Genomic DNA, 15,744 nt, shown 5'->3' on the forward strand with positions numbered 1-15,744 from the left:
GGTAACTCAAATACTGCAAGTTCATATCTTAAAGCGTTAAACCTTTGCACTCTTAAAACCATTTAATAGATGACAAGATCCAGTCTTCCCTAGACAAGGTTCAGGATTACTCTTTATTTTAGATTTTTTAAAAAGAAAAGGTTAAATTTTAATATGAATAAAGTTTTCTTATTCAGATATAGAGGACAATATCGACTGCATATAAAGTGTTCCCGTTAGCTGTTACAAGATACATTGGTTTTATATCCTTCATTTCACACATTGTTTCCTTGAAAGTAACAGTAGCGGGGCATACAGGAACTCAGCTGGGCGTGGGTTTATTCTCCACAGGAAGGAGGCTGGCTGCATGCAGAAGAAAAATTCCTCAAAGCCAAAGCACAACACAGGCGTCACTCAGAGGAGCTGACTGACAGCATGGACGGCACATGGCACTAATGTAGGGAGTCGATGGAATAAACATGGCTGTTTGTGAACGTGTACTGACGTCAGGCTGGTATAGGTTAGTCCTGTTGTTCATGCTGATATGGGAGCATGGAGCTGAGGAGGGTAAGTGAGCAGGTGATTGATTCTTAAGGAAGTTATTGGTGGTAACCTCTGTTCTCTGAGTGATTCTCTTTCCATTATACTGTATGTGAGGTTCATACATTTTGGTAGTCTCTAATCTAAAAAAACAAACAAACAAGAAAAACAGTATTTAACTATTATTTTATGGGTGATTATTTAAAATGTATCCAGTCATAAATTCTATATAAATTCTATTTTTGTAAAATTTATATGTATTATTCATCTCGTAACAGCATTTTACTGTAAGACTTCAGGCATTTGAAATTTTTTTTTTTTTTTACATTCCATCTGCCGAGTTTATACAAACAATTTTATACCAAGAAAGAGGAAATGATCACGGCTACACCCGCCACAGGATAGCTTCAGATGCTTGGATAATTGGGATAATTTGTGTACTGACACAAAACATTATCTCCTCTGTTTAGTGGACATTTTTCACTCTGACAAACAAACCAGAGAAGGATGGGTTTCTGAACCGCGCACAGGAGTGAGTATATTACTTTAATAACTTTAACATTTTCTCCTTTGATTCTAAACTTAACCCTAACCTTTTAGAAGTTCCCTTTAGATATCGTACAAATTAAAGGATATTTTGCTTAGCCCTCCTAATCAAACCTACAATCAAATTTTTTTACTGACACAACTTTATGTTTCAGGTACTTTGTTTGTTATATTCTCTCTCTTTATATTCTATATATTCTTGTTCTCTACAGCATTTGAAAAACTATCATCACAACTTATTATAGTAGAATTATAATGTATATTATACTTGGGCCAGTGTCCCCATTAAATTAGGAAAAGTCATTAAATGTTAACCAAAAAAAAAAAAATCATATATTTAGAGATATTAATTTAAATTTTTTAATGTTTTAGTTTATTAATCAACACAGTAAAAACAATTAAAACAAACAAAAAGGATACAGAAGTGTATGAACAGACACAGACAAAGTGAAATGAGTCATTTTTTTTTTTTTTTTTGTCCATCTTCCCCCCTGACAAGAATGTAGAGACATTATTATATCGTGATGAAAACATAAAAAGGGTTAGGACTAACACACATTGAAGCTGTCAAACACTGAAGCTAACTATAACTTGAAACAGGCAAATTAAATCTACAATTAGAATATTTAGCCAAAATAAACCTGTACACTGGCTTCTCAGCTGCATGCAGACTGTTCAAGTTATGCACGGGTATGAATATTGCACGGCATCTGCTCTGCAGCTTTTAAATGACTGCTTCCTTTTCCCAATCTTCACAGTGGGTTGACATTCCGATGACGGTGGGCACTCAGGCCTCTGTGCCTGTGCTCCAAGCTTGTGCTGAAAGAAGAACGAGGACTTTTCTAAGCTCCTGGATGGAGCGTGGAGACGCCAACTATCTCCTCATGGATGTTGCGTTTGCTCTGGAAGAGGAGCCCTCCGGTGAGGACAGCCCTCTGCAAGTTCACCTTTACAACTCAGACACCTCCTTCACAAGATTTCGCGACGGCTGGAAAGTCCTGGACCTCCGGACTTCCAAACCATTCCCAAGCAACTTCAAACAGAGCCAAATACCTGACTATCTGAATCGCAGCGTGGCGCTGAGCTTGGGCTCGGTCACCCACAGAGGATTTCATCTGGCCTTCTCCTACTCAGGAACATGCGCGTTGTTAACCTCCATCAGGCTGTACTACAGGAGGTGCCCTGGCATCGTATCTAATCTGGTCTCATTCGGAGGAACAGCGGCTGGATCGGGGCCCCTCCAGGGTTCTTGTGTGGAGGGAGCTGTGGAGGTTTCTCCTCCTTTTAGGCAGTGTGGTGTAGATGGAGTGTGGGGGCCACTGGAGGGGATGTGCACCTGCAAACCTGGGCATGAAGAAGTGGAGAACGCATGTCAAGGTACGGAAATAAAAGGAGCTGTTTCCCCTGCATGGATTTAATATATTAGCAAATATATTAAACTGAATGTGAAGTGGGCGGGAGTTGGACCAAACTAAAAAATTATGCACAGTGGTCACTCTTCAAAAGCTGGTTGTGTATATGTGCGGGTGTTGTAAGTGCCACCGATTGTGCTCTGGCTCTGTTTCCCTTTCCTTGTAATCAGTGGAGGTAGAGCAGACTGTATTATTAATTAAACAAAAACATGAGTGAGTCTGGAGGAAGTGTGGGCGGGGCATCAATATCATGGCTCCGCCCTCGGGCCGTACTGATCAGACTCTGGCTCCAAACTGACAAGATGGCAACGCTCAAATTCTGCAGAAAATACTGCAATGTTCACCAATGCAACGCAGTAGAGACGTGTTTAGTCCATATTTATATACAGTCTATACTGTACTCAACAGAAACTAACATGACTCATGCAGTTAACAACCAGATACATATCTGCCTCACAATAATGTGACTCCAAAACATTGAGTCATGCTGGAACTTTTTTTTTTTTCCAGTAAGCAGCTGGCAACTTGTTGAGAGATGAGGTGATCTAGTTTTTTTGCTGATGCGTTTGGTATAAATATTTACATCCTGTCCTTCTTCCCATTAAGAAAGCTCATCACTTTCACATCCTCTTCCCCATAATCCTGTTCCTCCTCTCTAAGACTAACACAGTCTTATTTTGGAGTCTGTCATTGCTCAACAGATATTATTCACAGCCTCACGTCTGAGTTTTGATGGCTATATGTGTCATTAATCCCATGACACACAAAGTTTATGGAGCCAATCATATACATATATATATACACACACACAAATCGAATATTGATAGAGATGACAGATAAGCCTAGTCTGTGTTTCAAGTTTTATTTTTTTTACTTTTTTGTTGAAAGTCAAGTTCATAAGGAGTTAAATCAATTGCTTGCGTTACATCAAAATGAATCTGCTTCCACAGGTCGAGCATTGTTCATAGTGATGCATGGTAATGGAAAGGCAGATTTTGACAGCAGCTCAAGTCTACAAAATAATTAAATAACAACTTAAAAGCAAAAGGTTTGTGCTTGACTTGGATGGTGGTTAATGGGTCCTTTCTACCAAATGTAGCAGTACAAAATCAATTCACTGTTCCCGTGTGTCCAGCCTGCAGGATGGGCTACTACAAAGCATCCAATCAGAGTGGAGGATGCCGGCTGTGCCCAGTGAACACCAGGACCCGTGGGGAGGGATCAGAGAGCTGTGAATGTGTCCAGGGTTTCAGCCGCCTGCAAACTGACCCCGATCACCTCGGTTGCACCAGTAAGAAGGAAGTGAATGTGATTCTGTAATGCAGCATTTATTTTGAGTTTTGAAATCATGGGAAAATGCACAGCACCATCTAATACAACAATAAACCCCACCAACCCCACCCAGCCTCTGACCAACACATTGCCTTCAAGGCTAAGTATCAGGTGTCAGCTAAGACACACCATACACAGCATGGATGTGATTCTGGATTAAACTGTACATGCTAAAGGCGCCACCCACTGGTGGTAGAGGGAAAGACAGAATTTTATTTGCATTTTTTGGTATTTCTGCATGAAAAATAACTCAAACCCAGAACAAATGAAACTAAAATATAACGATTTTGTGTTGGTTTGTTTATTCAAGGAAATTAATCATTTGCACATATCTGTGAGGTGTAACAGCAAATAAATGCTTATTTTCAGCAGCATTGACAGCAGCTAAAGAGAGAACCTCTTCAGTTGTGAGATGTTGGTTTCCTCTCATCAACTGATGCTTCAGGTCCTTCCACAACATTTCTGTTGGGTTAAGGTCAGGACTTTGAGCTGTTCCTAAACATTCATCTGGATTTTCTTAAACCGTTCTTCTGGAGAACCACTTGTGTTCTTGGGTTTGTTGATGCATGACCCAGTTTCTGTCCTTCCTTCCTTGGACACATCGACACATATCCTAATATTTTCTTTTAGAGTTCACTGGTAGAGTTCAGAATTCATTGTCCATCAGTGATGACCAGATGCAGCAGAACAGGCCCAAACCAGGACAACCAGCGCCCCATGTTTCATGGCGGGATGAGGTTCTGATGCTGGAACATGACGATGCTGAAACATTTAAACCAAACTGATTCTACTCTGGTCTCGTCTGTCCACTAAACATTGTCCCAAACGTTCTTTTGGACAGAGAGCAGTGTCTTTGGTTGTTGAGTGGATTCATCAACATTAACATCAGCCAATGAGAAAGAGGCCTTTAGATGCTTAGAAGTTCCCCTGGGTTCCTCTGGGACCTTTCCCACTATGATGGAGTGATGTTTGTTGGTGGACCACTCCTGTGGAGGGGAACAGTCGTCTTCAATCTGTCTGACTCTCTGTGGATTATTTGTGGCTTCCAGACTCTTTAGAGATGGTTTTGGAATCTTTTCCAGCCTGATGAGCAACAACAAATCTTTTTCTGAGCTCCTCAGATCAGAGCCATCACACACTTCCACAAACATGTGTTGTGAAGATCAGGCACTAAACGGCACTTGAGTCTCAATACACTTCTCAACAGAAGGACCCTATTCTGACCTTAACTTGTGATCCTAGAGGTATAAATCACTGACATGTAGTATTGGCTCATTTTCCTGCATAACATTTCATTTTCATTAGTTTGATTTGGTTCTCTTTGTCTTCTATGATGTGCTGCTTGGTCGGTTTTTCTAATTCTAGACACGTTTTCTCTTCTCACAGAGCCGCCTTCTGCTCCAGTGAACCTAACAACCCACCACCTCAACGATTCTGTGCTGACAGTGACGTGGGACCCTCCTCACGACACAGGAGGCCGACCTGAGGTGAAGTATCGTGTCACATGTGAGAAGGCGGCAAGCTCTGGCAGGATGTGGGAGGCGTGCGGGGACGTGTTTTTCCTGCTGGACTCGGCGTGGCTGACCAACACATCAGTCAGCATCACGGGTCTGAACCCACAGCTCGACTACAGGCTCTCAGTGCAAGCTTGGAACGACATTTCCACCCTGCAGGAGGCGCTACATTTATCCACTGCTGCTGTTACCATTCAGAGATGTATGTAAGCGTAAAGACAAAACGGACAAACAAGAAGTGATGTCATGTCTGAGCCTCTGTTGTGTTTCTTCCAGGGAAGGTTCCTCCTGTGGTGACCTCCATGACCCCAGGCCTAAACACCTCTGGTCACGACCCAACCCATGCTCCTCATCGCGAGAGTCGCTCGTTGTCCTTGTGGCTCATGGTCGCTGCTTTGTTCGTCAGTCTCATGCTTGTGTCTATATTCCTTATCGCATCTTACGTCCACCTCCAGAAACACAACAAACGCAGGTAAGAGGCCTCCAGCTTCTCTGTCTTCATCCCGACTGATGATCTTGCTGTTATGTTTTTGTCTTTGGGGATAAAGATTAGTTTTAGCTTCACAAGCACCAGTAACCAAACATGTACTTAGTTAAAATAAAGTGAAAAGCAGACCAGCAGTCAGCTACTAACTAGCATAGCCCAGCCTAGCCAGCAGCAGTATGTACGTAATAGAGGTGATGGGACATGCAACTACACTTCAACCAACACCTCCCTTCTGCTAGGATCAGAAGTAAGATACTAACAGACACCAGCTAATTAGCCTAGCCATGGAAATAAAACAATAGAAAACACCTAACTAGCCTAGCCAATAGCAGTGAACAAGAAATGATGGGACATGCGACTACACTTCAACCAACATCTCTCCCCTCTGCCAAGATCAGAAGTAACACACAAGAAAACACCAGCTAACTAGCCTAGCCAAGAGCAGCAGGCAGTATGCAGCACATCATGGGGGTTTTCAAGTGGGCACCTCCCTTCACCGATGTTTCATTAAGTTAGGCCCACGACACCTCAAGAAGGCTCAACAGTGAGCTCCAGCGTCCCACAGTCACCCCCTTCTACGCAGCCACCACGCCACCTGGGGACTCTCAACCAACAGACTACTACAACTGCTAACTACTAACACTACACTGCTAGCCTCACCTTTAGCATGCTCCCCAGCTAGAGTGTTTCCTCCTTAGCCACAACCACTCACTTGCTCGCTCTGCTGCCAGGGACATGTCGTTTACAGCGACCCTCTGTTCTTTCCTGCGAATGCCCACCTCATCCAGGAGAGCAATGGTGGATTTTGCAACAAATCCACGGCAACCGACCTCCACTGGGTGCACCCGGGTGCTCCAGCCTCGCTGCTCCGCTTCTGATGCCGTCTCCGCATATCTATCTCTCTTGCGCTTGTTCACCTCCTCGACTCTATCTTCCCACGGGACAGTAAGTTCCACAAAGTACACTTTCTTCTCAAAACAGTATTGACTTTAAATGGTAGAACAGCCCTGCTGCTTCCTGTGTATTTAATATATATTTACCTCCGTCTCTATTTCTTCTGCATTTGATCATATGCAGATTTTATCTTTATTCTTATTTTTTTCTTACAGGTTGGACGAACAGCGTTTGCCGGGTAATCCTGTGTTTTCTCATCGACGGCTACAGATGATGGAAAATGCAGCCCAGCCCGAAGGTAAGATTAATTTTCCCTGGGAGGAGTGGATCAAACAGCTTCTTCTTTTTACTCTGACTATAGTTTCTCCTTCTTTGTGATTGTCCTGAACGACACCAGGTTTTAGGTATCCTACAAAAAAAAAAAAAAGGATGACTTATCTTAGACGAGGGCACAGTCAAATCACCAGACTGTATATTAATAAGAAGGCAGAATGTTTCTAAGCACACAGTATGATGAATACTGCTTTAGAGAAAAAGAAGAAACTGATTTGGACAGAAATGAAGCACAAAGAGGGAGATCGGCATTAGTTCAAATGTCAATCCTATTTGTTTTCCATGTGCTTCAGATCCAGAGGGGGTTTTCCAGCTGTTGGGAGTACTCAGCGACCAGTTGCTGGACAGTCTGAGGGACGTCCTGGTTCAGAGGCACCAGCTGACCTTGGGCAAGGAGCTGGGCAAAGGTCTGTTTAAAGGGTTCACAACAAAAATGCTAATAGATGAACTTGATAAAGCAGCCCAGGATCAAAGATACTGGACGAACTTGATTTCACATAACAAGGCATTCTAACATACTCACCAAATTAAAACCTTTCAACAGCTCTGAGGTGATGGATATAAAGGTAAATCAATGTTTCAATCTTGTGACACAGGGGAGTTTGGCTCGGTATACGAAGGCATCTTTACGCCACAGAAAGGCACTGACATCAGAGTTGCTGTGAAAACCTTGAGAGGTTTGTACTGGAGCTCCAAGCCTTTATCAAAAAGCCTGGCTCTACTACTTCCTATATTTATTTATTCATTCTTTCTCTGTTCTTCTTGCACGTTCAGTCGGGATCCTCAGCCAGCAAGACTTGCACGAGTTCCTGAGAGAGGCGGAGATCATGAAGAACTTTGATCATAAAAATGTTGTGGGGCTGCTGGGTAAGTGTTAAAGCTAAAACTCTGCAGGTCTAACACTGACAGAAAGACAACCATTCACACTCACACCTACGTCCAATTTAAAATCAACAATGAACCTAACGAGCATGTCTTTGGAGGGCGGGAGGAAGTACCTGGAGAGAACTCACCCAGACACAGGGAGAACATGCAAACTCCACATAGAAAGGCTTTGAATGGATACTTTAATGTTGTTATCTCTACGCAGCTGCAGCAACTGTATGAGAGAGTGTTTTGTTTTTTGTTGCAGGGGTCACCTTACAGAGAGAGGAGGACTCTACTCTGCCGGTACCTTTGGTCATACTTCCTTTCTTGAAGCATGGAGACCTGCGCCACTTCCTCATTGCTACCCGCTACGGTGATGTTCCTATGGTGAGATGCAGAGTTGTTCCATGGTGCTTCTAAAGAGCAGCCAATCAGTCACAACATTATGACCACTGACAGGAAAATAATTAACATTTAAACCGTCTTGTGACAATTCAGTGTTGGGAAACACTGCTGGGAAACTTTTGGACCTGGTATTCATTCATGCAGCTGTTACTGAGACATGTACTGTAGTACCCACCTTCACCAGGCGTAGCACCCCAACCACATAGCAATGAAGACACTGCTACCACAAAAACAAACAACCATTCGCACTCACACTCACACCTAGGGTCAATTTAGGGTCACCAATTAGCCTAACAAGCATGTCTTTGGAGGTGGAGGAAAACTGGAGTACCCAGAGAAAACCCATGCAGACACATGGCCACCAAATTCACTAGATCCCGAACTGATCAAGTATCTGTGGGATGATCCACCATAGAGACCCCTCTTCTCAATCCATAGGACCCAAGAGGCCCCCACTAACAACATTCAGGACACCCTTAGAAGGTCCATTCTCTGATGAGTCACTGTTTTGGACTTAATGAGGAGGCGTTTCATCCAAATAACTTCTTCTGTTCAAATAAACAGGAAACTCATCAGAAACTTGCTTGACTTGTTTCTATAGGAACCAGAAATTATTGCAACTAATTTTAAATTAACAGCTGAATTGGGAAGGACCAGTCTTTTAGAACTGACAAAGCTACTCGGATAAAGCGTCTCCTCTAAACTCTACAAGTCCAGTTGTCGTTTTTAAAACTCCCTTTGGATTAAAGTGTGCAGAGCGTGCAGGGGTGTAAGTCTAACACATATTCGTGGCTTCTCTTCTAGTTCGTGCCCCACCAGACCCTCCTGCGCTTCATGATAGACATTGCGATGGGGATGGACTATCTGAGCTCCAACGGATTCCTGCACAGAGACTTGGCTGCACGTAACTGCATGTGAGAAAACCAAAGACTCCTTGTTCTTTATGACTGCGTCTCTGTGCCTCGGCTATTAGTATTCAAACATGGCTCGTAGCTGGGGAGGAAGCTGCTCCTAGCGTCTCTGAGACCCAGACTGAAGGCCTCCCAGTGGACTGTGTCAAGAAATATTACAACACATATTCTATGCTTTCATCTGTTTCTTTTTTTTCTTTCTTTGCCCAGGTTGGGTGATGATCTCAGGGTGTGCGTTGCTGACTTTGGCCTCTCCAAGAAAATCTACAGCAGCAACTACTACCGACAGAAAATAGCCATCCGTGTGCCCATCAAGTGGATGTCCATGGAGAGTCTGTCCGAGTCCATTTACACCACCAAGAGTGATGTGGTGAGTTTGTCTCATGAATCCATAGGACAGATATGTGTACATTTACTTTAAAACTGATCTCATGTTCCTGTTGCCTCAGTGGTCATTTGGAGTGACCATGTGGGAGATCGTTTCCCGGGGGAGGACACCTTATCCTGGGGTCCACAGTCATGAACTTCTGGACCTGCTGCTGTCTGGACACCGACTGAAACCACCTGAGGACTGTGATCAGAAACTGTGAGTTCCTGTGAATATTCAGGGACAATTGTTATTTGATGTGAGAGATTTACTTCATATTACTTACTTAATATATAAACCAATCAGCCACAATCACCACCAGCAGGAGAAGTGAATGACTATTTTGTGACAATTCATTGTTCTGCTGGGAAACTTTTGGACCTGGTATTCATTCATGTGGATGTTACTAAGACATGTAACACCCACCTAGACCTAGATCCCATACTGATCAAGTATCTGTGGGCTGTGGGATGATCCACCATAGAGACTATTTTACTGTCACGATGAGTAAATGTCATGATGAGTAAATGTTGTAGAATAATCCCATGGCCCTGTGTCAGCACTGTTGGCTGATGTGGAAATCTGGGGCAGTTTAGAGATTAAAAAAAGGAGGAAGAAGGAAGAAACATGGACAATTAGAGTTTCATTTATTTTGACATATTAATTCATATTTAAACTGCTATGTCTGTAATGTCAATAGCAGAGCGACCATCCACCTCAATAATTGTAGTCTGTGCACAACATTTTTTCTCATTCATAAAAAGCTAAAATTGGGGACACTTTGGGCACAGCACCTCTTCTGTCTGACGCTTCATTTTTTGGACCTTTCCATCTTCACTACTCCTCCCAGTGACACAGTCGCACCATGCGTGTTTGGAGGCGCTACATTGGTCCAGTCTGAAACATTGGTATTGTTGCTCTTAAGTACGGGCCACGCCAAACGTAACCACATAATCATGATGTATAAAGCAAGCAACCATCCCTCCATCACAACAACAATGGCGGCGGCAAAAGGTTCATATAATTCAGAGGAAGAGGGCTGACTATTTGGAAGATAGTTTACAAAGAACAAGAAAGTCATTGCAGCCATATTCTCGGGTTCCGTCACGCTGCTGTAATATAAACATGTTATGATGATGTTGCGCCATGCGTATCAATGTGATGACAAATGTGTCGGAGGCAACCGTGCCCAATAACTAGTGGGTGCTATGTCTTTTTTACCAGTCCTGCCTAACTGGCGACTAAAACTTTCGCCGGAATTTCACTGAAGACAAACGGTACAAATGTCTTTACCTCTGAGCCTCCTCAGTGAAACTTTCCTCAATGTGTTCCATCCAAACTCTTTATTGATCCAAAACAATCAATTAGAAAATTGTGCGGACGGAAATACTAAAGTGGCGACCAAGTGGACCAATCACAGCTCTTATGGTCTGTGTTGCTCCGATGCATGGTTACATCCACAGGACACCCTCAGAAGGCCCACATTCATTCTCTGATGACCCACAAATGTTTTGGAGGCAACAAGGGGAAACCTGCACAATATGGTCATAATGTTATGCCTGATCAGTGTACGTAGAAATGCAAACTCTAAACCGAATCTACATCTCACCCCGAACACAGTTATGAAGTCATGAGGAGCTGCTGGGACAGGGAGCCATCCCGGAGGCCTGACTTCAGGGCGCTAGCCGAAGCCCTGAGAGGTCTGTTGTCCGAGTTGCCGGTCCTGGAGCCGAGCCAAGAGGCCAGGTACATCAACCAGGGCCTGGAGGTCCTCACTTCTTCTTCTTCTTCTTCCACTCAAGAAGTGCACATAAATTCAGGTGGACAACAGGAGAATGTTTCCACAGCAAATTCAGCATGCCCATATCAACACTATCAGAGTTAATCTCAACACTTTTAAAATGTCCTCACCACAAAGTGTTAATTTGACTCTTTTTGAAAAGTTGGTATGTTAACACTCATAAAGTGTTATTATTGACTCTTCGTATAGTTAAGATTGAACACTGCTCAACACTTACCAGTGTTAGTTTCTCTCAACACTAGTGTATAGTGTTAGATATCAACTCACTCGACATAGTGTCAGTTGTTAACTACTACAGGTGTTTTTCCTCCATATTTACACTGCATGGTGTAATTATTTTTTCAATTACATGTGACATGTAAACTACAAGATTGTAAAATAACAAGGCCATGTTAAGCTTAGAACGTTTATTTTAAAATGCACTACAGTAACAAATATAAAACACATTTAAATCATAAAACTGTTTGCACTGGACAGTAGACGCCACTTTACGTCAAACATCAGGGAAAATGAGCAGGGGTTGAACTGTCTCTAGTCGCCACACAAGATTGGCCTCAGGGTCATAGTAGAGCTCCTGCTTAAAGAAAGACATACAAACACACATATAAAAATGTTAAAAATGTTTAAAAAGGTCCCAGAGGTACCAGGATACAGCAGCCTGCAGCAGGGCAGTAAAGTTGTACCTAGCTAACTTTATCACCGTCACTGTCTGGTTAGTCTCTGTCAACTTTACCAATATTTTAATAAGGATGACAGAAAGCTCCTGAATAATGTATCTAAATGTCCTTGTAGGATATTTGATAACTTGTTAACGTACAACGGCACCAATTGTGCTAACCCAGCACAGTTTAGCTCGGGTCAAACAGATATGTTAACACCACCACAGCTACACAGTCTTTACTTACTTGGTCACTGTTTCTAACTGTTATATTAACTACTGTTTCTGCAATCAGCTGTAACAACTGTAATAACCTACTTATGTTAACCATGTTTGTCCATGAATTAGCATTTACTGAGCATTGCTGGAGAAATCAATGTTAGCGTTAGCTTGGTGTTCCAATACAGCGCTGTACGGGTCATACAGTCAACGTCAACATCAAATGAATCGCTTTTACTCACCAGACAAAGCTTTCTCATCAGTAAAAGTCTCAGGATGACTGTCCAGGTATGGGTATAATAAATGGGCGGGGCTAATAAATTAACACCTGAGGTGTCGTATCCAGGTGAGAGTTAAATGTTACACTTACAGAGTAAATTCACCAACACCCTATTTTAACTCTGTATCTTCAGAGAGTTATTTATAACACATTTAACTCTACAAAGACTATATTTAACTCTACTCTTGCTAAATTTTCGCCAACACCAGAATTTTAACTCCACAGCATTTGCTGTGTGGTACTCTATCATGATTTATGGACAGATTTGTGTACAAAGACCTCTCTATGACGTTTTATAAGGTTACAGTCGAGACTAAATGATTTTTAGGACCTCAGTAACAGTTATTTCCCTTAAATTAAAGACTGTCTTTCCGTCATCTGGAGGGTTATGTAAAGTGTCTGGACATTTAAAATTCATTGTCAGTTCCTCAACTGAATGTATAAACAAATGTTGAAACTACTAACAATGATATCCAAGTTCAGAGTACCTTATTTGCACTAATACTACAGAGTACTTTATTTACTGCTAATTCTACATAGTACTTTATGTGCACTAATACTACAGAGTACTTTATTTACACTAATAAGCATCACTACAATCAGTCAAGTAACACATTCCTGCTCCTTCAGGTCAGGATTTAACATAATTTACAATGAGATCTGATCATGACGTGAAGAGGGTCGAGCTGTCCAGACACCTGTCGTAGCAGGGAATTCTGGGTAATGCTTCAGAAAGGTTTAACGTTGGGATAAACGCCTGTAAATGTCTTATAGTGTAGTTATGACACATTGTGTTAGTGAAGACACAATAATAGGACACAGTAGATGAAACAAGCGTCAGCTGAAATAACAACGACCATGACTCTGTTTCATAGGTGTTCACATAAAATCAGGAAACGTCAAATATACCTCAGGTTTATTTTTTATCAATATAAATATAAGCCTCACAACAGTGAAAAGAAAATAATGTAGATGTTTATGTTCGATCCCACACTTCGCAATACACTAAAACTACTTGCTCAAAGTAGAATCTTTAAAGGACTAATTTGAGCTCAACAACGACACCTGGTGGTCAACTCAACACTTAACAGGAAATTCAGATGGAGGTTAAACTTTCCTCTCATTATATTATCTGGTGTGTGTGTGTGTAGAGGTGGAAAACATTAAATCTAGTTTTGGGTGTGAGTCCAAATCTGAAGAGTTTTCACTGTATTAAATGCAATACTGTGTGTGTGTGTGTGTGTGTGTGTGTGTGTGTGTGTAAATAATGTATTGTTTTTTTTTTTTTCTGAGAACAAATAAACTTTATTTTTTTTATCTGTGTTTTTATCTGTATTATCTGTATTTATCTGTGTGTACCCGTGGAAAACATTATATATCTGAGTCCAAATCTGAACAGTTTTAAAGGAAATGTTTTGAATTCACTACTGCTAACAATAAAGAGTATTTTGTTTATTACATTATTTGCAGACGACTTAATTTGCAATACAAAGTATTTCATTTGTACTCCTGCTAATTCTGCAGGTTTAATGATACATCTACTGTATATGATGCGCTGGGATGCATCTTCAGTGATGTTCCTGGGGTCATAGGAGGTTTCAGGTCTTTCAATATCATACCCCCTCCCCCAGGTGACCCAGCTAGGGCGATCAAGTCCCAGCTTGCATCCCAGCACCAACAAGCCAAGGGTGTCCCCTCTTAATCCAAAGCCACCTTCCGGCTTTCTCTGCGACTTCACCCACCCCACCTCTTTCATTGCCCATGACCCACCCAGCGATGACTTGGCTCTGCAGAGGGAACTACCTTTGAAGTCTTGGCAACCAACTTCAGTGGCTTGGCAGTGTGTCTGCCACCAACCAGGCCTAGGTACTGACTCATCTTCCTCTCATGGGCTTTCTCAATATGTGAGTTCCCACAAGATGATGTTGTCAGTGGAGTCTGAAAAAAATACCAGGTCGAGGCGAAGCTTTGTGTGGGTGGTGTGTTCTGGAGATTTGTTCCGTTGTTTGCCGAGATCTACTGTCAGCAGAGAGCATGGATGTTCTCTTCTGTCAGGGTGAGGGATTCTTGCCAGGTTTAAGGAAAGTAGTGGAACTCTTCCCGAGGTGAAATTTGCTGGTCTTAATGGCTGTGCTGACGACACTAGCATCTGGTCATGGCGACTCCGGTAGCGATCCTCAGCCAGGGCCTTTGGACAACTACTGAGTAGGGTCCCCCTCCCACCACACTGCGGACAGGTGGGTGCCTCAGTTTTACCCTATGTGTGTAGGTTGGAGGGGCTTGGTACGATGTCATATAGAGCCTGGACTAAAAACCTGATGTGGTGAAACTCAGTGCACCAAAGGTCTGACCAGGCAATCTTCCATTGCACCACTTTTCCCCACCTTGTCCAGGCTCCTTGTTGGCCAAGCTCATGCTTCTTCCACTCCTGAACTCTTGAAGCAGGAGTTTCTGCCTCTCCTTCCCAGTGGCCTTGATGACATGGTGGCTTGGAAAGAGACCCAGACCCACTAGTCCAGTTGCAGTGGTCCCAACTAGGGTTCTTCTGCCTCAGTATCTCTCTTCCCTGGCACTCCACTTCCTGCCTGTACGGATCTCAATTCCAGCTGCTGCGATCTTTGGGTCTCTGGTGTCCCTGTACTGGATGGCCTCTCTTGTTTTTGAGACCACCAAATCCTCAGTGAGGCCTCTGAAGGGGAACTGTAGGGTGTTTGAGATCCCATAGAGGAGCGCAGAACTGCTCAGGCTTCTGGGTAAGTCAAGACCTCTTCGTAGGACGCTGCCATTTCTTTCTTTTGTTCGTTTTTTTGTCCAGGGCCTCCACGTATGATATTGGGAACTCATACAGGAGCAAGGGCCACAAAATCCTGGGCAAGACCACATGTTGGTACACTCACGCCTTGAATCAACCCGGTTGCCCAGATTTATCTACCTTGGCCAGTACTTTCTTTGCAGAATACTTTATTTGTATGAACATCACATGATAGAATAGATGGATTTGCTGTTACAGGGATAAACATAAAGGAATACAACTGTTAGAGACACTAGTCTAATGCTCTAATGTATCACTATAAGAGAACTATCATAAGTAGGTTTTTTCTAATATGAACTTTTTGTAACCACAAACTCCCAGATCTGCAAAGCTCTGACTGAGCTGGAAAAAGTCTTTTGGTTTTTGCAACAACACAATGCTACCAGG

General features: G+C 42.6%; 1 protein-coding gene across 1 annotated transcript; it reads left to right on the forward strand.

Moving 5' to 3' along the window:
- The first annotated feature begins 200 nt into the window (after positions 1–200).
- Positions 201–14,008, forward strand: LOC125004753 (tyrosine-protein kinase receptor TYRO3-like). Its single transcript, XM_047579629.1, has 15 exons — positions 201–546; positions 990–1,051; positions 1,824–2,442; positions 3,613–3,768; positions 5,196–5,525; positions 5,600–5,795; positions 6,920–7,002; positions 7,331–7,444; positions 7,634–7,714; positions 7,812–7,904; positions 8,170–8,291; positions 9,114–9,223; positions 9,431–9,590; positions 9,670–9,806; positions 11,208–14,008. The coding sequence occupies exons 1-15, from the start codon at positions 459–461 to the stop codon at positions 11,470–11,472; spliced, it is 2,616 nt and encodes an 871-aa protein (XP_047435585.1). The 5' UTR covers positions 201–458; the 3' UTR covers positions 11,473–14,008.
- The last annotated feature ends 1,736 nt before the right edge of the window (positions 14,009–15,744 follow it).

Source organism: Mugil cephalus, chromosome 1 (genome assembly GCF_022458985.1).
Source record: "Mugil cephalus isolate CIBA_MC_2020 chromosome 1, CIBA_Mcephalus_1.1, whole genome shotgun sequence".
NCBI classification, from domain to species: Eukaryota; Metazoa; Chordata; class Actinopteri; order Mugiliformes; family Mugilidae; genus Mugil; species Mugil cephalus.